General features: G+C 41.4%; 1 protein-coding gene and 1 long non-coding RNA gene across 3 annotated transcripts in view; one reads left to right on the forward strand and one right to left on the reverse strand.

The window, feature by feature from the left end:
* Positions 1 to 19,266, reverse strand: TMEM106B (transmembrane protein 106B). Of its 2 annotated transcripts, none has more exons than XM_075419256.1 (8): positions 19,229 to 19,266; positions 15,469 to 15,690; positions 12,686 to 12,749; positions 11,224 to 11,383; positions 10,262 to 10,402; positions 10,113 to 10,162; positions 6,585 to 6,638; positions 1 to 5,840 (listed from the first exon to the last, which is right to left on the reverse strand). In XM_075419256.1, exons 2-8 carry the CDS (start codon positions 15,686 to 15,688, stop codon positions 5,702 to 5,704), a joined length of 828 nt encoding a protein of 275 aa, XP_075275371.1. In that variant the 5' UTR covers positions 15,689 to 15,690; positions 19,229 to 19,266; the 3' UTR covers positions 1 to 5,701. The 2 variants fall into 2 exon arrangements, with proteins under 2 accessions (XP_075275371.1, XP_075275370.1); XM_075419255.1 differs by lacking the exon at positions 19,229 to 19,266 and adding an exon at positions 18,923 to 19,062.
* Positions 19,172 to 22,883, forward strand: part of LOC142361180 (uncharacterized) — an 11,422-nt gene continuing 7,710 nt past the window's right edge. Inside the window, exon 1 of the long non-coding RNA XR_012763770.1 lies at positions 19,172 to 19,311. This is a non-coding gene — a long non-coding RNA (uncharacterized LOC142361180). The remainder of the gene's footprint in view (positions 19,312 to 22,883) is intronic.

Raw genomic sequence — 22,883 nt, forward strand, 5'->3', positions numbered from 1 at the left:
TTAGCTTTCAGATACTCCAGTTTATTACAAACTTAAAATAAAACATAATATCAAAAAAGTAGATTGCAAAGTTTTTACATCATGGAATGCCAATAGTTACAAAAATTGAAATCATACCATTGAAAATACATGAAAGCTCATGGGAAAAATATGGGGAGATAGGGAGAAAAATTGTGGCAGATAGGGAAGGAGGACAGAAAAAATATTAAGTCAGTTTAAAAGAAGAGATAAATGACCCAACCTTTTTTTTTAATAGAAAATTTAATATCATTCTTTGATTCAAACAAGCCTGTCTAGAAACATATTCATAACGAAGTTAACTCCAGATTTTGAACCTCTAAATAACGAGATCCCTTGCCCCAGTTAACTTGCATTAAGATAGCCTGTGTCCTACAAGTCATTCCCAAATACCCCTTGACTTAGAGTGTTCATCATGCGCAAGTTGATAGATTGTTTGCTACAGTTACTAGAACAACAGTTTACAATTCTTAAGTTACAAAAATAGTTATCAGTCATTAGTATTTCTATACATCTCAAGCTATTATATGCACACTCTGTACAGTGGATGTTAACAGTGGTAAAGTTTGCTTCCTTAAACAAAACAAAGAATTGAATCACTGACAGTCAGACCCAAAATAGTCAGGCACCATAATATACTTACATGTCTGGCACTAAATAGCCCTGCCCATACAAAGCAAAAGCAGTTTCAGTACCGAAAGGACAAATGCATCCAGGTTGTAAGACCTTTATGATGGTTGGCGGAAGAGGACAGCATTAAGGATCTGTATGTTCCTGCCACCGAACACTCTCGCACTATGCTGCAGGGCCTGACACCAATTTTAACTGCACAGATTCCGTGCAGACAACTGTTCCTGTCCAACAGGCCTGCCTACAGACTGAAGAGCAGGTTTATATGACAAAAGCTGTCAGGCAGCAAAACAAACTACCCCTGTGGCAATGACCAGAATTCCCCAGCTAAAGGTAGAATACGAAGGTGACCTCTGAAGTAGACAAACACTGGATGTTTTTGACATGCCCAAATTATTGATTTCAACATGTTTTGATTGGGTTTTCTTCTTCCTCCCACTCTCCCGAAGCCAAAAAAACCAATCTAGATTTTCTTGGCATGACCAGGGCCAACACTGACAAATGTTTTCCTGGTTGCAGAAGCCCATTATTGAAGTACATTGGTTGCACTTACACTACTTCTCCCTCCCTTTCAGAAGTAATAAATAGTAAGCCTGGAAGCACTGCTATGGTTGTGGCATTCTGTCAGACAGGCAAGTAAAAAAAAAAAAAAAACACAAAACAATTCTCAGAGGTATTACTGCTAGTCTTACTCAGTATCTCTTAACTCTCAAAGTCCAGTCCAACTGATGTTAAGCTTCATGTAGCGGCCCAGCTCTGAAGAGTTGGGAACAGACAGATGTCCCATGACAGATCTGGGGGGGCCGGAAAAAAAGCAAAATCACAACTAATCACCCCATCACCACTGGGAGGGGGGAAGGCAGGAAGAGAAGAGAGGGGAAAAAAAAGGAAGCCTTAAATGCTGAATAAGAAATAACACTTTTTCTTTTAACACTTCCTTAACTAACCTAGAAATCTTTTGCATACTTCTCCAAGGACTATCCTTCCCATCATGAGGGCTCAGCACTTCAGTCAGACAGTTAAAGACCTTAACAGTTCAATCCAAGCACTTTGAGATTCAGTGCTCAAACAGTTAGCTTTATACACCACACACTAGAAAACCCAGAGTCATGTTTGCAATGTACTACTATGAAAAAATTTATTCATTTGCAGAACTTCAAGGACAATTTGGAGCAAAGTCAACCAAGGCATGTACTTAAGTCTGTCAACATAAGGCTGAGAAATATAAACACCACAATGTTAATACCAAGGTCACGCACACATCAGAAGCGCATGAAGAACTTCAAAGCGATCCCACACAGGAACAAGATAGTTACGCATGTCTTCACAAAAGATTAAGAATTAAGCAACTGTCCCCTAAATATCAACATGAGTAAACAAATTACGAATGAGCTTCTACAGGCTTTTCCCCACACTAGGAACTCAAGAGCAAGTGTCAGGTACTACATCTTCTAGTAACAGTGCTTTGCTTTAAATCTCTCCAAATGTGTATTTGATGCTTAGATCTTTGAGTTTGTTTGGTGGCTTTATTCATTCACTTATTTTTAAAGCACCTTATTTAAAGTGTAAAATAATTTTGTTCTCCGGGTCAGAATGGCCAAATATCCAACATTTTTATGCATTTAAGTCTTCCATATTAACCTTAAGTTATAATTTTGAAATTTTACAGTTATTCTATATAGAATACATTAAGTTTTGTTTTTCAGTTGTGTCATTATGGTGCAACATCTGGACCACTGTTTTACGAGATAACTAACAGAGCTTCCAGTTTAAAGTACAACAGGTTTTGGTACAGGAATTGCTACAAAGAATTAAAGTGAAAACAATTATACTAGAAATAAATCCCTTGAAACACCACACCACAATGCCAGTATATATGTATTTGATAGTATTTGAAGATTATGGGGAAGTTACAAGTGAAATATGAATCACTTCAGAAGAATTCCTTCACAAACTATCTTACATATAGGAGAACAAACCAGAAAAAAAATTCGATTCTCCAAGCTGACCTTCTGGAGAGAATTTGTACTTATTGATTTCCAGTGAAATGAAAGGCTTGTCTTTTATTTTAAAATCTGGACAAAAAATAAATGTGAAATAATTACAGTTCTGTCACTTGGATCTATTCTCATAGCCTGTTTACAAAGTTATACAAGTTAATACTGACTTCCCTTGCTCCCTTAGCATGCTTCCAAGCTCAGCCACAGAAACCAAGTCTCAGTTAAGTATTCAAGCAGATGCTTACCTGCTTATCTGCAAGATGTTGTATCAAAATTAGTAGTTAAATTCAAATACTTGCCTTGTTTGGTTAGTAATATGCTGACAGTTTTGTAAGGACATACTAGCACATTTGGAACCTTAAGCCTTTGATTCTCCTGTGACTTAATTTGAGGATTCATCAACAGGATCTTCACCCCACCCTTTATTTTTTAAGATGAGAACTTTTCGTCATTCAGTAAGTCTACTAGAAATTGATGGTCTTAAAGTTTACATCCATGAGATATCCCAGATGGCAGCCATTAAGAGCTGTATCTTACCCCTTCCGCCACGTACATAGAAAGACTAATTCTCCTCACAATTCCTTAAATTAGTCAATACCAAGCATTTCATGCAATGTAAGATCCACAGATATAAGTATGTACTTCGCTCAGCATGTCTGCCAAACTTTCAAAGGCCAGGTTTGAGTCTCAACGCTGCATAACAGCATAGCCTCCCCAGCCACACTTGTTCAAGTGGCATTTGATACTGCCGCCAAATAATTCTATCTTGTGCCATTCCAGTTATTTTAAAGTGCCTTTCATCCTTTGAAGAAAAAGGTGTTTTAAATTGATACAATTATCTGCCTAGAGCTATTTTCATCTTTTTCTTCCAACACAAACAACAAACCCCAAGCAAACAAAACCAACACTCTAGGTGTAAATACACAGGCCTAGAAGAAAAAACCTGTATCCCTTGCCGGCTGACTTCAAATCTAACATGATTTAAACCTGAATTCTCTCCCTACTCCCAAACATAAACACATCTTTCTACAACAGATAACAGAGTTTACCTCTGCTTCAAGCCAGCTCTTCACCATTCTGGTCTTTAGTTATCACCTGTACCTTTTCAGACAAGCTTCTGCATGCATTTTGTCAGCCACAGGACTGAGCCTTATCTATACTCCAGGAACATTAGAGCCAATTGTGAACTAGTTTCCCTCACGACTAAGTTGTAATAAAGAATGTTTACTTTTAAGTGCCCAGATACAAGAATAATTTTCAGAATGTAACTACAGTAAGTCACCAGAATTAACTATTCCAGTTCCAGAAGTTCTCCAAAGCCAAAAGCTGGCATCTTTATCTTATCAACAATTATATGAAACCGACAGTTTGGATTCCAAAATTCTTCATGGACATTCAGAGTAAGTGCTCATAGCAATCCAAACAGAGGAGGATTTTTTTTGTATGGTTACTTAATTTCTTTTAAGTCAGTCTTATATCAATGATATTCTTTCCCTCGCCCACCCAATTAGGTCCACCTAAGAAATGCCTATAAAGAGTAATACAGACACATACCTTCACTGAAGAACTGGAGCATAAGAGATTGTTACTTGCAAGAAGTTACTCAGCAGCCTTTTTCCATAGTATTTATTGCTAATTCATTTTATATAGCTTATTTCCAGGAGATGGATAGAATAAAAACCACATCTATTTTAAAAAGTACATTATTCATTACAATGCAACAGTCTTAATAGTACCTTCTTACAGCTGCTTCTTACCTAATCCAGAAATAAACCAATCCTGATCTAGTTAATTAAAAAGTTTCGTACCTAACCCTCAGGACAGTCAACCTTCAGCAGTCAAGCAACTTTGGACCCAAAACTTACAATCACCATGTTTGGTAATAACCCCAGAAATTCTCACTGTGCAAATTATTCTCCTGAAATTATTTAATAGCTTTGTTATAAGTCAGTCTCATTATTACATCAGCATTTATTCTTATAGCAAGAATTGCTTTATTCTTCCTTACCTAACTTTGATGTGAACTCTGAGTGCTCTGGAGATTCAGGTTACTACTGCATTGCTTACTGAGCCTGCGCACTAAACATACACACCTCAACATAATAACACAAGTAGCTTAGATACACAGCATATTAAAACAATAAAAATAATGAGAATTTACATCAAGCTGCCCAAACCCATGCTCAAACAGTTTCCCACCTAGTTCCAACTGCACAATCTTGATTTTTTGTTTGCTAACAAAGTAAAATGGCACTGTCAAAGTCTTTACTCCATCTTCTACAGTCTTGAATTTTACCTTTGTCAGTAATGATTCTGGGGGTTGTTTTATGTACTGTTTTTAAACCCAACTTTAAATCTAACAACATACGTTCTCCTTATAACTTCCCAGAGGTAGCAGGAGGGAATATGAAAAGAATGCCAGATTTTAGAAGTTACACATTCAAGTACAGTGTCATCCAAGTGAGCTTTCCTAGCTTTCACAGACTGCATGTCACCTATAATCATGTATAGCAAAGAAGTAGAATCCCAAAATAAAGAACCATTGCCACTGGATTACTAAGAGAAGTTTCACACCCAGATACCTCAAAGCAATCTTGTTACTTAAGTAGTAATACTGCCAGTTTCAATAGTCAAATATCAAGCAATAAAGTATAAACTTAAAATTTATCAGTATCAATTTTTCTAAAATGCTCATTAGTGACACATTTCACCTAAACACAGACATACACAGTTACTCGAAGCTGATGTACCACACTGTAAGGAAAGGTCCCACTTCAGTCCAAGAATCTGATATTCCCCCTCTCCCTCCCACCACACAACCTGACAGAAGTGCTTACAGTAATAGAAAGCAAACAGAAGGGGAAAACACAACATTTAACAAGTGCATCTATGTACATTTTGCACCTTTTCCCTCCTTGCATCTAAAGTGAACAGGTCACCATGTTCGCTATGCTTTACATGCACATACCCTCCCCTTCACGTAGTACCAGTCCTTCCCAAAGGATCTCTGCAAGCATCAACAGCAGTCATTCCACACCAACCAACAGGTGCTTTTATTGTGGAGGCTGAAGTACATTTAAATATTCTGACTGGCCGAGCTGGTAGGTTGTGTTTCCTCCACAGTCCACATACTGGTATCTCTCCTGGGATATTTGCTCAGAGTGGCCAAAGTAAGAGGTTGTCACTGTCACTCTTAAAAAGACAAAACAAGAGAGATTTTTTTTTTTTTTGCAAGAGGCTTGAGTTTCCTATTCTAAAGATCAGTGTTTTTACATTACCAGAGTTTTTAAGGAAGAAGTTTTGAAACAAAGTAAGTTTTAAATAAAGTTAAAAACAATACTAGTTTACCACTATATATTTTCTCCATGAAAGGCATTTGGTTCCCCAAGCACAGACTTTTTTCCTAAAGAAGATGGTAAAGCTGAGGTTTACTCACTAATATCTTGCTTTGCGAGGAGAAAGCAAATGATTAGAGAAGCTGCAGCCATGGTTGGTCTACACCTCCCACCCTTTCCCCTTCCCAAAAACAACCCAGACCCCACCATGCTGCTATTTATGCAATTAGTCACGAAAAACAGACTCTGTCAGAGTAATAAAACCTGTAAGTGCTTCAAGATCATGAAGATCTTGGCAATTTTTGAACAGCGGCTGATACACAAACTCATTTCAAAGTATTTGAGACCTCTGTAGCTCTGTGGCAACAGCTCAACTGCAGAGCAGATACAGTACTAACAGTTCTGTCTTTACACCACCAGAACCTGTCAAAAAAACAGAGTTCAGTTTCAAGAACTATGGAGCTGCTACACTAGACAGCAAGCAGATTTCATTTTATCTATGATGCACAGACTCCAGGATTAGTACTTCTGAGTAATATTTCAACGAGAATTATATGGCTTTTAAAATTGTTTCCGACAAATAAGAAGTTTCCATACTTACTGCATCATCACTACTATGTTATGCACTTTGATAGATGCTAAAGTGCAGAAGTCACTGCAAAACAAAAAAACAATTATTAGATTTGCATGGAGTTTTTACAGATAATTATTTAAAAAGCAATAATTGTGGCTTCAATTGGAAATTCTGCTGTTTCTGTACACAGACACGATAGGGTTGCCAGCAACAGCAACTAAAACACTTGTTGAAAAACACTGCCAGTGACCATATACTCACTCAGGTCTACTTTTATATAGTCTTGCTTCCACATGAACTCTATGAACATGTGCTTGCCAAGTGCAATACTTGCCAACAAAGGTGTCCTGTGAAACAGTGCTCACTCCATCTTTCAGAAGCTAACCAACCTTAACCTGAACCACTACATTAAAGCATGTCAGTATCCCTTGGTCACTGATCAAGACTTTTACTATGAATGGCTACAGACACAATTTGCTGCAATTTCACTTCATATGAAGTTTATATACAGAAAGCAAAATTTACAAAAGATCAGTACTATGCCAACTTCAGCATCTTTTCATGTAAAAGCAGTAATTTCTATTAAAAAAACCAGTCTTGAAGGCATGCTATTCTTGCTCAAAAAGTACCAAGAACTTAGGAAAGTCCCGTGGTTTTTTTTGCACTCATCTGCTTCTGTATGCAAAGTAACCTTTAACCAAACTGCAGAGATTTTTAAGTCAGTGTCATTATCCTCTTGCAAGATACCCTTTTCAGGCTTATATTTTCTGACATGCACCTACCTACCAGTTATACACAGCACTATGTAAGCGTACACTTCCCGCCCCTCCTCCTCAAATCAATTGCTCTTGGTGACACATTTATCAGCTCTGGAATGAAAGGCATGTGATCAGTGCAGTAAGATTGCATGGCAGCCACTCACAGTATTTGCAGGCCACTGTCATTCTTTTCCTCAGCACCAACAAACATATGATGAAGTATTAAACAGTGAATGAACACAAGTGATCAAAATTATACAAAAATGCAAATAAACCAGGTTGGTATTACAAGCTGTTTTATACTGGTATCTGTAGTAATGACAAATATTTTGATTTTTTTCCTGCTAGGCTTCAGGGGGGTTGGACTAGATGACCCACAGAGGTCCCTTCCAACCCCTACCATTCTGTGATTCTGTGAAAATAGGATTTAGTTAGACCATGCTACCAGATATTCTCAGTTACTGTAGTTTTCTAATCCAAAATACAGAAAACCCATAAGATAATATAAAGTCAGCTTTTATCCAACAGCACATACTGGCTGACAAGCAGAGAGGTACAACACCCATGTACTGTTTTTTTTAAGTCCAGATTATCTGGAAACAAATCCATTAAAAAAAACAAAAAAAGAAAAACCAAACAAACCACACAAACCACCAAACAAACAGAAACCTACCCCCCAAACCTACACACACCACATAGCATAAAACTGTAGCTAGGAAACTACACTGAAGGCGAACTCCACATTGAGCCAGCTCTCTAGAATAAATGTGTGGAAATGTCCTGTATGATTCTGATGTCATCATACAGGTCTGCTGAATCCAGATGATTGTATGCAAACACCTCAGGCCTCCAAGATCTCCTGTATTGAACCTAAGCTGATTTTACAGAACACATACCCTCCAGGATCCAAACAACTAGCCACTTATGACCAACGTAAGACCTAAATTGACTAGCTGGGTAAACACCGAAACATGATCCACTGTACAATCCCCAGTGCTATAACCCACAATACTCTCCATATTACAAAGATTATCCCAGGGCCTTCACTGCAAAGTTAAATATTTGTGTGTGGAGAAAGACCCCAAAGACAGTAACAAATACAAACCCCCACTAAGATCAGCTGAAGCTACGTTGGCTGGGTGTTCAAACTAAGCTGTTCACTTGCTGTCTCCAGGGTTGCTCCATACAGCAAGCCCAGGCTTTCAAGACACACAATACAGTGAAAGAGCAGAAACCCATCAACACCAATAACTGTCAACAGATCAGGGAGGACAACTAATATGAACTGTTCAACATGCAGAAAATCTGCAGAAAATGAACAACTATAGTTTTGTGTGCGGCTCAAATTGTTTAGTACATTTTAGACACATCACAACAAAGCTAGCAAGTGCTACTCACAAGCACTAGGACCTTGCTGTGCCAGCCTTAACTGACACAAACTTCTATAGTTATGACCCTCCTATTACCAGGTAAAGCCCATGCTTAGCGTCACTGTGCTGAAGCAACAAATGTTTTCACATGCGTACAAATCGCTTATCAGTCTGCTCTTCTAGCAGTGTTCACAATCACTCGCTGTCCTGAGGGAGGGCAGCTCCACACTACAGACTACTGGCACTGACATGTGACAGTTTCTCTGCCTCTACTCCAAGAATGCACAATCTGCATATGAGCCAGACCAGCGAGCACATCATTGTTCCACACTACTGCCAAGGCTGCAGCTGTCAAGCAGAAGAGACTGAAATCCATTCAGGTCAGGCCACTGGCAGAGCAGCTTTTCCCTGTTCGCATCTCTCTACACATCCAAAGTCATCCAGGTTTTTCTAAATTAGTCACCAGCTTGCAAATAAAAGTTGCAGCTGTTGTTGAGAACAGACCCTCAACAGCATTACTGAAATTAAGGGCACGATACTCACCGTGAAAGAAGTTTCAATGCATTATTGCACCACAAGCACGACTAGGTAGCTATTAGCATTATTTCTATGCAGGCCACATTTATTTATTCCTCATGCATCCAAAGGGTGAGCAGATTCACAGGATTCAGTGTTTACATAAAGCTAATTTACATGCTTTTAAGAGGCGACACAAATAGAACACTTTCTGCTTATTTAAAGCTTGTGCCCAGTTTGCTATTTCATACCTATTTCAATTTATTACACTTCAAAGCTATAAGGTTCTCTCACACCCCAGAGGGCTGGCATCCACTGGAACTGCACACAGATCCAACACACGTCTCAACAGTTAACTCTTCCTGTTCTGTCTGCGTTTCAGTGTAAGAGAACTAACATTTGGTTTTGTTACCAAGATATACTGAGCTAATAGTCTGTTGGTCAAATGATCTTTCAGAAGCTCTAAATAACAAAAAAAGACAGGTTATAAACACTGCTTATACCATTGTATACATTTGGTCTGAAGAAAAGAATTACAAATTAGCCTCTAATTTGCATAGAATTAAATACAAATTACAGCCAGAGAAATATGTGGGAAAGTTACTAGCGAACTTGTTAGGGGCACACACCTGTACTTTCACCCTCAAAGCAGCGGGTACTACCTACCGCCAAGGCCCAGAACATTAGGACAGAGATACCATTCAAAGTGCTGAGTCAGCTACAGCAAGCCACAATATGAAACTATTGAAACAACCGTGGTTTAACTATTTGTCAGTACTATTAAACTTGCACAAAGAAAACACCACAACATCTCTGCAAATACATTTCTGCTGACTTTAACAAAACTAGTTTTTAGCACCACTGTAATGTTTAGTAAGACCCATGCGGTATTTGGAGGTAAGTGCACTTACAACATGTAGCTCATTTCATCTTGTATGACTGTGGGCACCATATAGTCAATCTAAAAAAAAAAAAACCAACCAAACAAGGAAAACACAAATGAGTAGATTTATATATGAAGATGAACACATATTCCAATTTGAAAGCCTATCCTAGTTACCTGTTTCATATCCAGAGGACTAATGTTGGTGATGTTGTTTAGCCGTGCCTTGCCAATAACTGTTTTTGAAAACTGAACCTGGGCTGTGATATTTGCCACTTCAACAGAATAATAGTTGTTGTTCGTTATATTTAGTGTGTTCTGAAAAAAAAACAAACACAAAACACTAACAGCTATGCATTCAGTGTATCTTGATGAGCACACATTTTGAAATTTGTGCCCGAGACAGTAATATTTGAAATTATGCACATATATTTTCCTGCCTTCTAGGATTGGGGGGGAGAGGGGCAACAGACCATCATTTAACTCTTTTCTCATTTTTTTTTTGTGAATATATTGAGCAGCACAAATTTCTGCACAACTTCGCTGGCAACCAGCCTCCACTGCAAATACTGCATTTCTTCCTGTCCTCAGTTATTCCTTCCAGGAAATTCAGCTATCACAGGACCCTCTTCTCCCATGGCTGCTTTGCTTTATTTAAAATGAGGAACTCTAACGAAAGTCTTTAGACAATCCTGCATTGACTGCACTTCCAAGAAGGCAAGAAGCACGTGGAAAGAACTTCTTTAAGATGGAAGGTGTGTAAGAAATAATTTTTCCTCAAAAACGATTTTGACAGACACATAGTACCAGGGCAGCATTTAATAACGTTCCTAAGTACACATACACCATTTCACTCACATTCCAAAAATAATGCAGAGAACTCCAAGGTCACTGTTCCCAAGAAAACAGAAGATCCAACAGTAGCCTGCAACTACACCTCTATTAACTATAGCTACAGGAACCAGCCACAGCAGGTCCAGCTACATTTTTAAAACTGGTCATTATATCTGCTTGTATTTCTTATGGCACTAACTAAGCTTACCAGCTAGACCACAATTTCTATGTATGTTAAACTGTCACAGTAGTATCTCTTGTTGCATTTATCCATTGCAAACTTCCAAACAGATAGCTAGACTTACCGTAATATTTAGATATATTATACGTCTACCCTGTTCGTAGGTGACATACACTGACTTCACACCAATGTATTCAACATCAATTGAACGAGGAAACAAGAAGAATACAGCCAACCCAGAAAGCAGTAAACATACAACTACAGAAGCAGTCACGTAGAGCTTTCTGGAGAAAAAAAAAAAAAAAAAAAAAGAGCACTTCAGAGTCCAAAGCATGATAAACAACAGTGGCATGTTATTTTCTTTAGTGTGACAAGGAGCATGACTAGTCAGTACAACTATTTCAGTCGATTTCTAGCTTCCATTAACTTCCCAAGGGGGTAGAACAAAAAAAAAAACACTTATGCTGCACTTTGTATCTGTCTCAGAGATGTTACTCTTGCATATACATCAGAAATCAAGTTTCAAAACATGTGGTTATCCCAACATTCGTAATTTGAACACAAAAAAGGAAGAAGTAAATATTTACGTGCTTTGAAATACAAGCATTTCCTCTCAAAATTTATTTATAGCAGAACTTCTGTCATTCTGCATGACTCTTGCACAACACACCCAGAAAGAAGAATAAAGCTCTTGCATGCCTTACATGGGATTCTTTGTCATAAAAGACTTTCAGGGAAAGTGTTAGACTTCTGCTAAGGAACAGGAAATTCACTATTAACCTAATATAAAAGGCGTGTGTGTGTATGATAATAAAAATACACAAATAAAAGCTCTACTGCAGCTCCAATTTTCTCAAAATTAGAACACTTAAGTACTATGTTTCAAATTTGTACTAGTATTACATCAGATATATCATTCAGGATAGTGTTATGTGAAGTTACTGTTTGTTTGTGTTTTGTTTTTTTTTTTTTTTTCCAAAAATCACTCATTTCTGTTTACCACACAAACACCCAAAAATTAAGGAAAAAAAAAAAAAAAGCATCAGAAAGAAGCCCTGAGCACTGTAATTAAACCTTTAAGTAGATCCTAGGAGAAAAAAATAAATATGCTCTACCAGAATGATGAATTGGTTGATTTTGCTAGCTGCTCAGATCTTTACAAATGATTTCTAGGTGACTGACTTTGCGGTAGTGGCCCAAAAATGTTTTCACTTTCCTCAGACTTCAACACTGAAGACATCTCTGCTTAGATCAGTTAAGATACTAGAGATTGACAGATATTTGAATAATTACTGTAGACATTCAGAAAAATATTTACATGAAGTGATCATACAGTCTTACTTAGCTTCGTAAGACATACTGTTCTGGGAGTATGCACACCTGTTAATAAATAACTCTCCAAGAGTTAGAGGTTAAGGCTGATACTACACAAAAGCAGAGTTCTTTCCATACTGAATGCAAGAACACATACCACCAGGGGTCTTTGCTTGATTCTTCGCAACACTAACTCCTTTAAACTGCTCAATTGTAACTAGAAGAGAAAAAATAACTGCAGATTCATGTATCACAACTAAGGGTTCACTTACGTTCTTCTTGGCCTCAGTCTCTGATCACTGTATGGAATTAATGCCACCAGCTGATTTTCCTGCCCTGGAAGCAAAAACAACCTTTCAGAATTGAAACAAACATAGAATAAGTATTGTTGCAGTTACTTCAAACAAAGGGTGCCCGTTAAAACTCAATGGCACCAAAGAACAAACACTAAAGATAAACATTTAAATTCCAGATAACTACCGAAGTAGAATACTACTGTAGCTTATGTCACTTTTGAAATAGAGCATGGCTTACACAATACAGAGAGGAAAAAACACCAAGCCCACAAAGACCAAAACAGCAACAAAATCTGCCTCTGTGCTGCATACACACATTTTGCACAGGAGGTAGCAAGCCACTGGCACCACTTCCTTGAGAGAACCGGACGTACATCATAGCTTCCAGCTCTCTAGACCAGACCACATAAAGTCATCAAACTAAACATTCAGAAGCTCAAGCTGCAAGAACCGATCCAGAAGGCATTCTGCATGTACTCTTCTGAAAACAGAAGTCAGGTTTATTTAAAAAAACTACATGTATTAATCTGGGTGGCTTTGGCAACAAAAGTTATACATACTAGTGATTTCCAGAATGCAGTGTATGTACAACCATTTCTCGTGGGACTGAGCTGCAGCACCCTGGAAGTCAAAAAAGTATCTACTGGAATTTCTCCAAGCAAGAAGTTACTTCACCAGACAGCATTTTTAAAAGGGTGGTATATTTACAGTAGAAATAAAGGACAAAAGCACAGACAAGTTGTTGAAAACACAGGGGCTACATCTGCCTGTACAGCTTTTGCTCTTTGCTGTACAAGAAAATGGAACTGAGATTCATCCGTATGAGAACACAGAGGCCTCAAGACCAAGTGTCAGATTTGCATTTTTTAAGCCAAAGGCAGAATTTGACCAGCATTATCACTTTGCTATTCAGCCACTTCAAACTGATTCCATGCTGAATCTCTAGGGTGAGCAAAGCATGCTAACTGATCAGGTACTAGTACGTAACTTCAGCCTTCTAAAAATCTCTACCAACTTAAAACAGATAGTCATCTCAGCTTCAATAAAGCATCTTCAACCTTTGAACAAAACAACACAGTCCCACCTTCATACTTTATCATACTGAAAGGTTGAAGCTGTCCAAGTAACAAAACACAATTTCATGTGTTTACTATACAGTAGCAATCATACCACGCTACAGTCTCCCCCACTAGTTATGCAGTCATTGCACATTTAATTTTTCCCTTCTCCCCTCAAAAAAACCTCAAACGTGATTTTTTTTTTCCCCTAAAGTACCGAGGAATAATTAAAAAGACATCCCTATTTGTTCTAATAACTCACAGAATTAGTTACAATTCTAGCTTTAATCACATTACATCATTAGAATGTATGGACAACATGCATTTTTTAATAGTTATGGCAAAATGTTTCATAAATTGACTCACATTTAAGCATTACATCCAAGAATCCTAAAGTCAAAGAAATAAGCTTTTGGACACAGGAATCCTGCTATTACTGCATTTTAGCTAGCACTATTTTGAGTGAAACTTGCTATTGATATCATTAAGTATTTCAAGTTAGCAAGCTAATGGAACAAACTTCCTTCCCTTTTGGTTAAAATAACTTTTGGTTGCATAGCTTTTCCACACTTCAAGACTACTGAATTCAGAGGTACTCAGAGAATACACCATAGTATAAAGTTTAACAGCTTTTAACAATCTCTTACGGTATTTGCAACCATTTAAACACCCTGTGCCCCCTACCACTTGTTTGCAGGTGAGAGAGAAGTATTTTTGAACTATACCAGAACCTAATCCGACTGAAGCACATGTACAAGGACAATATGGCACAGACATCAGTCAATTTTCCTGAGTTGCTGGTCAAAATCAGTTCTGAGAGCATTTAGATGCAACAACCTATTCTTGGTAAGAGTTCTGGCAAAAGCAAAGCAGTCCCAAACACGAAGCCTTCTCATCAGTCCCTCCCCTCCTGCCAAAGGGAAGATCTTATAGCTGAAGCCTTGGCACACTGCATCTGCCACTCTCTCCTTTTGCCCAGTTATCCTGCGTTTGCCTTTCAAAAGTCTCTTCCTAAACAGGGATGCAGGTGGCTTACCGTATAGGACGGAAGTGTAATAAAGCAGAATGTTTTATTAAAAGGAAAAGCAAAGGATGAGGCAGCAAGCAAAACAGTTAGGCATGAAGACTAATGCTGTGCAGCCCACTCCTTCCCAGGGCAGCCAGAGATCCTACAGATTTCCAGCTCCGAGCTGGGGTCCTCTGCCTAGCAGAGACATAGAGGACAAAGGGAGAGTAAAGGAAATCCAGGGGCACTGGCAGCAGTGAGGGCAAGAAAATGCACTATAAATGATCAGGGAAAAGGTGTTGTATCACAGGCCTACTTTTCACTCTCTGTACTTGCAGCTATTTTTGCAGTCATATATTGATTCAAATAGTTTAAAATAGGTAGTGAAAAAAAGAAGCAATAAAATAAAGGTTTGAAAATTCAGCTTCCAAGAGCTAGGGTTATGTGTGAACTTAAAGCTGAGAAGCAAGGAACACTGGTGCTGCACAGACAAGAGGAGACCCAACAGGTAACAGCCAAACCTAACTCAATTTATTTCGTTCATCCAGTGTAATCATAACAAAATGTTTAGTGCTAAAAAGGTCAAAAAGATGAAAAAACATGGAGAGCTATTTGTTACAGATTATTCTAGTTACACATCAACATGGTTATGAGGTAAAATTATAGGTTAAAAAAAAGAAAGCAAGAAAACTTACCTCGTGGAATTCTTCCTGTTCCCTGGCAAGTCGGGCAGGTGACGCTGTCTCTTCCCGTGAATTCCACGTAGGGAAACTGCGATACATCTCCACATCTGCCATCTTCGTTGTGCGATTCCGAGTGAACTAACCCGTTCCTCATATTATCAGACACTGTGCCTCCATCACAGCCATCTTCCTTGCATGTGTGCATAGGCAGGTGAGAAAGTGATTTTCCCATGTCTAAAATGAAAGTCAGCAGAAAATTTTCAGGGGGAATGATTCAAACATGGCTTGCATTTATTTCTCCACATCAGGTAATTGTTAGTCTATGGCCATTACTCCAGCAAGACTCCCGCTGCCCTCTTCAGATCTGCAAAGCGCTAAGGCCCTGCCAAGGAGTGGAGTCAATCCCAGGCTGTAAGAACCTGAACTAAGGAGGAGCTTTGTTCAGATCCTCCAACATGCACAGGTTGAAGGGGGATCAACGAGAGGCTTTTGAGTTAGAACAGTACAACTGCTGGCAAAAAGGTTGCAACAGCCTAGCAGTGCTTTTCAAAGGGCTGTTACTGTACAGACTTTCACACAACACCATGTTTGCACCAAAAAAAAAAAAAAATATCAAACTGGGCTCTAGAAAGCAAGTTTGCAATTTTCAGTGGATTCTACACACACTACAGATCCAATTTTAATAAGCTTTTTAGCTTGGACTTGTTTAGAGAACATGGGATCAGCTACTAGTTTCCAAGCTAGAAATGTAGATCTCCACATGTTTAAACTGATGATTCCCTTTAACCCAAGACGACAGATTCACAGGAAAGTCAAGGAAAAAATGGGACTTAATTTAACACAGCTGCTGGCAATACATAGCATTTATAAAGACTTGTTAAAAAGAAAAGTATTAATCACAAAAGCATTTTTGCTACCTATGCAAATTTTAAAGTTTTCTTATTACTGCAGCTTTTCAGCCATGACACTGGAACTACCTGGAAACACAGAACACTTGAAACTAAAGGCTGTAATGAAGTGATGCAAGTGGAAACCTTCTCAATTTGCAAGAGGTGGAAAACAAACTCAAAGTTAAAAAAAATGACTCTGTACAGCAGTGGCAATCAGTTGTCCAGCTTACCCCCATAACCCATTTTAATTACTGAACACACAGAGACAGCAGCCACTCAACCCACCGGTGTCTTGGGGAACAGGATGATTTTAAAAGAGTATGCAAAACTTCTGTTTTGTCAGTTTAAGTAGCATTTTAAAGCAGCTGCTCATAACTATCATGCTGGTTCACTGAGAAAGAAAGCCCTAAAACAACGATTCAGGCAGCAAAACAAGTCAGAGTATTTTAAACCAACCACTCAAAACAGAACAGAAAGATCTCAAATACTGTGATGGTAACACGAGCACAACGTTAATTCACCATATTGCCACAAAGGCTAGGTGAATGTAGGAGGGGAAAAGTAATTCAACAAATGCCAAAAATTCCCAGCTAGTGCTCGAGCAAATATGCAGCATTATTTTATCACATAGGTAATTAAACCCTTACACAAATATTTATTCTTATGCTGCTACAGCACTTTTTAAACATTCTAAGTTCGGGAGCCATTCAATAATGCAAATTCTTGAACTGAAAATTAAAACTATTGAGCTATTGAAAAAAGTTTTCTGAAAAAGCTGTTGACAATGTTGACAATTATTCCACATGGGGTTTTTGCTTACTGTTCTCCTTGTAGCTGACCTACAGCCTTTAAGCTATGAAACTTGAGTCTTGCAGCTTAGGCAACAGCTGTCACAGTTATAGGTCTGAAAGCTTAGGGATCAACCCATGGTGCTGTTGCACTAGACCCGTATTCAACTTACCTGCTCTGCTGATGGGAGGCTCAGGCTATGTCTACATTAACAACTAAACAGTGCAACAAGCAGCAACTCCACAGAAACAGTTATTAAGAATCCAAAATCCACACTACACATGTTTTGTGTGTTTATTTCATATTAGCTCTTGTCTAGACTAAGAACTGAAGTGTGCCTTCTAGTTTTAGCTTCTTCCAGAAGGAAGAGTGTTCACGCACTCCCAGACCACACTGTGATGTGTAACAAAGTGCAGCAAGCAACGATAACCGGGAACTCATTTCAACAGCATACGCTTTATTTGAATTAAGATACTAAAGCAGATATACCCTCCAACGCCAACTGTACCTGAGCTTCAATAATTAGAATAGTGTTGCTCTACTGCCAGAGACCTAGGAGAAACATGCCTCAGTTCATAAATGAGAAAACAAACAACCACCTTCAAGTGAAATGTGTTCCTCCAACATGCTTTCCCCCCTGCAACCAAGCACTAAACCTTCTTACTGCTAACCAGAACTCAAGAACACTCCGTTCTTTCAGCCAGCACTTACATGCTGAACAGTAGTTCTAAGAATATATCATCTTTATGCGAGACAGCCTCTATACTGTCACCAAAGTCACTAAACCTACTTCCTTAACAGCTGCGCTTTGACCCAGTCTGTCTCTCGTAACTGATGCATACGCTCCAGTCTTCTAGGACTTGTCTCGAGTTTCCTTGAATTTGCACTCTGTTAGGAGGAGTTTTGTAAATTAAAAAACATTGTGAGAAGCGTCTTTCGATGAAGCCCGCGCCCTCCAGCTTGCAGTGGCGCTGCGGCACGACCGAACACAGACAGAACCCAAACGCTGTCCGAGGCACACAGAAACACAGCAACCCCAGTCACCTGCCAGGCTCAGGGGAAAAATCTCGTTGTTTCTAAACTCAGTGAAACTTTGTAGGCTGTTACACTTCTCCAAAGAGTTACGGTGGCATCATTATGCCTCATATGCAAATCTGTAAACCTGAGGTTACAAACCCACTCCTTTCTCAAACCGGCACAAGGTTTTGAATCGCAACCGTCTTCTGCCCTATCACCCGTGCCTTCCTCAGGAACGCCACCAGCTCCTCCAACGCGGCCGACGCAGCAGGGTCAGGCCGTGACTGGGCAGCCGCAGAGGTGCTCGGCACGGGTGGGCCCGTCCCCGTCCCGCGGGCCTCACCCACCGCTCGGCCACTGCCTGCCCGGCAAGCCCGGCGCCGCCGAGAGCGCAGGGACCGAGAGCCCCTCTCGAGGCCCACGGATCTCCCCGCCCGCCAAGCCAAGGCGGCAGCGGCTCTCGCAAACATGGCGAAGTTTCCAGCCGGTGGGCGCCGACCAAGGCCCGGAGAGCTCGGCCGCTGCCCCGGGCGGGCCGCTGCCCCAGCCCGGCCGGGGGTCTTGGCGCGGAGGGGCGCGGGCAGACGCCCCGGGGTAAGCCGGGCCCCGCCGCGGGCCCGCCCAGGCCTCGCCGAAGGCCACGAACCGCCGCAGCGGCCCCCGCGACCGGCGCCCGGCTCCGCCAGGGCCTCGCCTCCACAGGCCGCGCTCGGCCCGGCTCCCGCCCGGGCCCCCCCGCCCAAGCCCCCCGGCTCCGCTCCCCTCCCCACCTGCGGCGCGGGCTCTGCAGGCCGGGGGAGGGCGAGCTGCGCCGAGCACCGGGGGCGGCAGCACCGCAGGCTCCAGGTGCGACGCGGCTGCCCCGGCGCTAAACCCCGGATCCGGGGCGTGCGCAGGCGCGGGGCGGCGGCGGGAGGCGGTGCGGCCCCGTCCCGTCCCGTCCCGTCCCGTCCCGTCCCGCTGCTGCCGGCCGCGGGCGGGGCGGGGCCCGGTTCTCCCACCCCAAGCCTGTGTTGCGTTAACCGCAGGGAAAAGCGGGGTTTTCTCTTTCCGTGACGGAGTTCCCTTCGCGGTACCTTGGCAGCCACTGCCGGTGCTTTCCGTCCCCGCTGTGGCGGCTCCGGCGGCGGTAACTCGCCGCGCCACGGGGGAAGATACGGTAGGGCGGCACAGAAATGCGTAGGGAACGAGGCGCAGTTCCGTGGCTGTTCAGCTTCATAACCCATGTCGTGTTGTACCAGGGTGCTGGTGCGGTGGTGTCTGTTCAGGGCAGGGACAGTGAGATGTTCCGCGAGCAACTGGCTGGAGCAAAATGGCGTGCGTCGGAAGGGAGCAGCTTGTGGCGGCTGCTCTGCTTCACGTGCCGGCCTCTGCTCCGTGACAGGCACTGCCCAGGGCCTGTGCCAACACGGGCGAGCCGCCGTGGGGGCCCGAGGGGGACAGGAGCTGCACGGAGGGGCCGCGGCGCGGGCTGGGGGACCGGGGAGGGGTGCTGCCCGCGTTGGGACCCTCGTCCCAGCTGCGGGAATGAATCGGGCTGGGAGAGGCCCCGCGCGTGGCTCACACCACGTATCGAAGTGCAAGGGCAGGGGCAGGGCTCGAGGAAGAGGATGAGGGAGCCGGGTCCTGAGGACGGCTTGGGGTGGCCGTGAGGCCGAGGCAGGGTGCCGGGCTGCTCTGGAGGCCGGGAGGAAACAGGCAGCCTCCAGCACCCATCCAGAGCTGGTGCGGGTGCGAGGCTGCCTGCAGTACAGCCCTGCACCTGGCTGCAAGTCCAGGAAACGATCAGCACGTAAAAAATACCTTCCCTGACCCAAACATGTGCTCACAGAATAAAGGTCTGCCCGCATCTTGACCTAGGCCAATGCCAGCCCATTTATTCCCTTTATCCTTGGAACCTCCTAGCGTTTTCTGGGAGTTAAGAGGTCTTGGCTGGCAGTAGTCCCTAGCTTTCATTATCCAGTTCAAGTAAAGGAGAGGTCTGAATGCTGCTCGCTGGTGGCTCAGCTCCACTTCTCTAGCCAGCCATGGTTAAGTTACTGGCGTTACTGGCAAAAGCTGGCAAGTCCCGTGTCCCTCTGGTACACCTTCATCTGACTCTTTTGCTCATCAATGTTCAAGGTTCCTGAGGTGCCCGTACAAAGCTCTCTGTCCAGCAAGATTGACCACACTACTTTGTGGGTTCCTAACTATAAAATGGTATGTGTAGGATGCCTTGAACAGAACCCTGGCATGCTCAAGAGCTATATGGAGTTTGTATCTTGCTTTAGAGCACCAGCAAATGCCACATGATGTGAATTCGGTAGGCTCAGGCCTGGCTATTAGTTTCATTGACACTGGCGTGTGGTTCTGGCTCAACTTTACATCTATCCAAGGAGCACAAAGCACAGTGTAAAAAATAGTCTTAGTCATAGCTTCCAGCTGTCCGAACAGAAAGTGAGAACACCAAGTCTTTGCCTTTTAAATTGTTTTAAACAATAGTGGCAGCCAGGCACATTGACCTGAATTGTCACACAGCAGGGGACATGCCGGAAAAGGTCTAGCAAAAAGGTTTTTGGAACAGCTTTGGGAGGTCTCACTGAGTTCTGGCGACTCAAAGTTATTCAGTCTGACAAATTCAATACAAATTTAGTCAAGAGAAGTATTCCTAGGAAATTGTAATTAGCGTGGAGATTTTGATCAAATCAGAATTTTGCACCTTAGATTGCAGCAGTTTTTACCTAATACTTCCAGCCCTCCAACTAATGTACAAGGCCCCATATAGGTAAGGATGCTACGAGGTTACCTGAGAGAGTGTTTCCATTGCCATAGTAGAAGCTACAGTTGAAATCAGCATGGGCTTTAGAGGTAGTTCTCTGTTACTGTAATCAATAAAGATGTTTCCTATGGAAGACTTATCACTATTTGCCATAGCCTTTCCTCTGTAGCTTTGACACAAACAGATTTTTTTATTTTCTCTTTAAAGCTGTAATGATGGAAGGGAACATGTAGCTGGATATCTGTTTGCTTTGTGTTATTTTCACTTAGTACATGTTAAAGATACCGTTTTAGAAAGAGGAACTGAAACACTGGAAGGATCTGACTCACCTATTAGTGGCTTCAAGCTCATCCAGAAATCCTGCTGCTCACCTGAAATATAATTTATGTACTATAAGCTAAAGTAATGCAATGAAAACTGAGAATAAACAATAAAGTGTCACACCTGCTATGCAGGCTTGAAAAACATTAAAAATGTGTGATAAGAAGATGTACACATTAGAAGCACGTTAGAAGTGCTTAAATATGTGATGAGGTGCTTAAAAGTTTGCTGAAATGGGCCACTGAGCTTGGGCTAATCCAGACAGGGTTCCTGTGAGTATGGAAAGGGTATTTCACAATAAGGAAGTACAGGCTGCACAACATCCAATATTGCTGGTTCATGAACTGAATAGATTACGTCTAGATAACGATTGCATGCTTAAACACAGACAGAAATTAATCTGTTCAGAATCGCATGGTAGAGGGGTGGCATGCAATACTAGTGCTATTAGGAGGGGTAGGAAATGGAAACAATCAGATGACATGAACAGAAGCTGAGATCATCACCTTTGGACTGAGTTATGGGACAGCTGCAAGGAATACGAGCTCTTAGTCCTCATAGATCACCAAACAGGTGCAGTTTGTACTTCCAATAGTACATCAGTAAAGAAATCCAAGTCATTAATCTTCTTTCAAGTTGAGTTTTGTGCCTGGGATATGATAAGTGAGTCAGGTCCTTGAAAGGGTAGAAGTTAACAATCCTTACAGCAGCCAGTTGTGCCAGTGTGCAGCCTCCCAGGTCCTGTGAGCACCCGCAAGAGATGCAGACCTTAGAAGTAGCAGCAAAGAATAGTATTTACTTCTGATTTCCCCTCCATGATGAATAACAATGCACTAACATTGGTTATCTGAAGAATCTTCAGACTGCCCACATTTATTTCATCCTTCAGAAATATAAGCTGTTAGTTCTGCAAACATTGAGGGTAATGAAGCCTCGCTTCCTGTGGATTTGCCCTTCGTTGGCCGACTATTTACCTGAATTATATTTCCTGTTACAACCAGATATACCTAGCATCTTCTCCTGCAGAGCGTTTTGGCAGCAGCATACAGGCTGCCACATTCAGAAATGGAAATTTGTAGAAATTTGCTGACTGAATAGAAAGTTATTAGGTGTTAACTTCTGCATGTTCAGTCCCTAGTGCCTTCTCTGCCTGATTATCTATTTTTATGAAATTTGTATAAACATTATTATCTCTCAAGTTCAACTGAAACTGGTTAACACCTTCAAAGTTACTGGAACTTGGGACACCTACAGAGAGACAGAGCCATTGCATAAACCTTGTTTTGCTACAGTCTACCAGGCTAAAAATGGAAGGAGTTCTGTCTGAATGCTGAGCTAGGTACAGAACCCATTTTTATCCCCAAGCTATGTCAATACCCACAAGAAAATGGTGATTCGCTATGCTATGGTTTTCTTCTTGAGAAACTTCACAGAAGAGATACAAGTTAACCTGATAAAAATAAGAACAATCCTAATTTTTAGTGATTTTGCCCTTGATTCAGTAAAATGGCAACAGTCCTGTTTTTCCACAAGTCATCCTAGTCCCAGGATGCCCTAGACTGAGCTATGCGGTGGTTGCAATGGTGATGTGTGCCAGGTTGCATCATTGAAGGGCAGCTAAAGTCATACTCAGGCTGAAAAGAGAAAAAAAA

Source organism: Opisthocomus hoazin, chromosome 4 (assembly GCF_030867145.1).
Source record: "Opisthocomus hoazin isolate bOpiHoa1 chromosome 4, bOpiHoa1.hap1, whole genome shotgun sequence".
Taxonomy (NCBI): domain Eukaryota; kingdom Metazoa; phylum Chordata; class Aves; order Opisthocomiformes; family Opisthocomidae; genus Opisthocomus; species Opisthocomus hoazin.

Bases quoted from the DNA above. Each gene is read 5' to 3' on its own strand.
- TMEM106B (XM_075419256.1), bottom strand. From the start codon at position 15,688: ATGGGAAAATCACTTTCTCACCTGCCTATGCACACATGCAAGGAAGAT. The intron at 11,384-12,685 runs GTAAGTGAACCC...TTTTTTCTCCAG, and splicing joins AGACTGAGGCCAAGAAGAAC to AAAGCTCTACGTGACTGCTT. The intron at 10,403-11,223 runs GTAAGTCTAGCT...TTTTTTTTTCAG, and splicing joins TAATATATCTAAATATTACG to AACACACTAAATATAACGAA.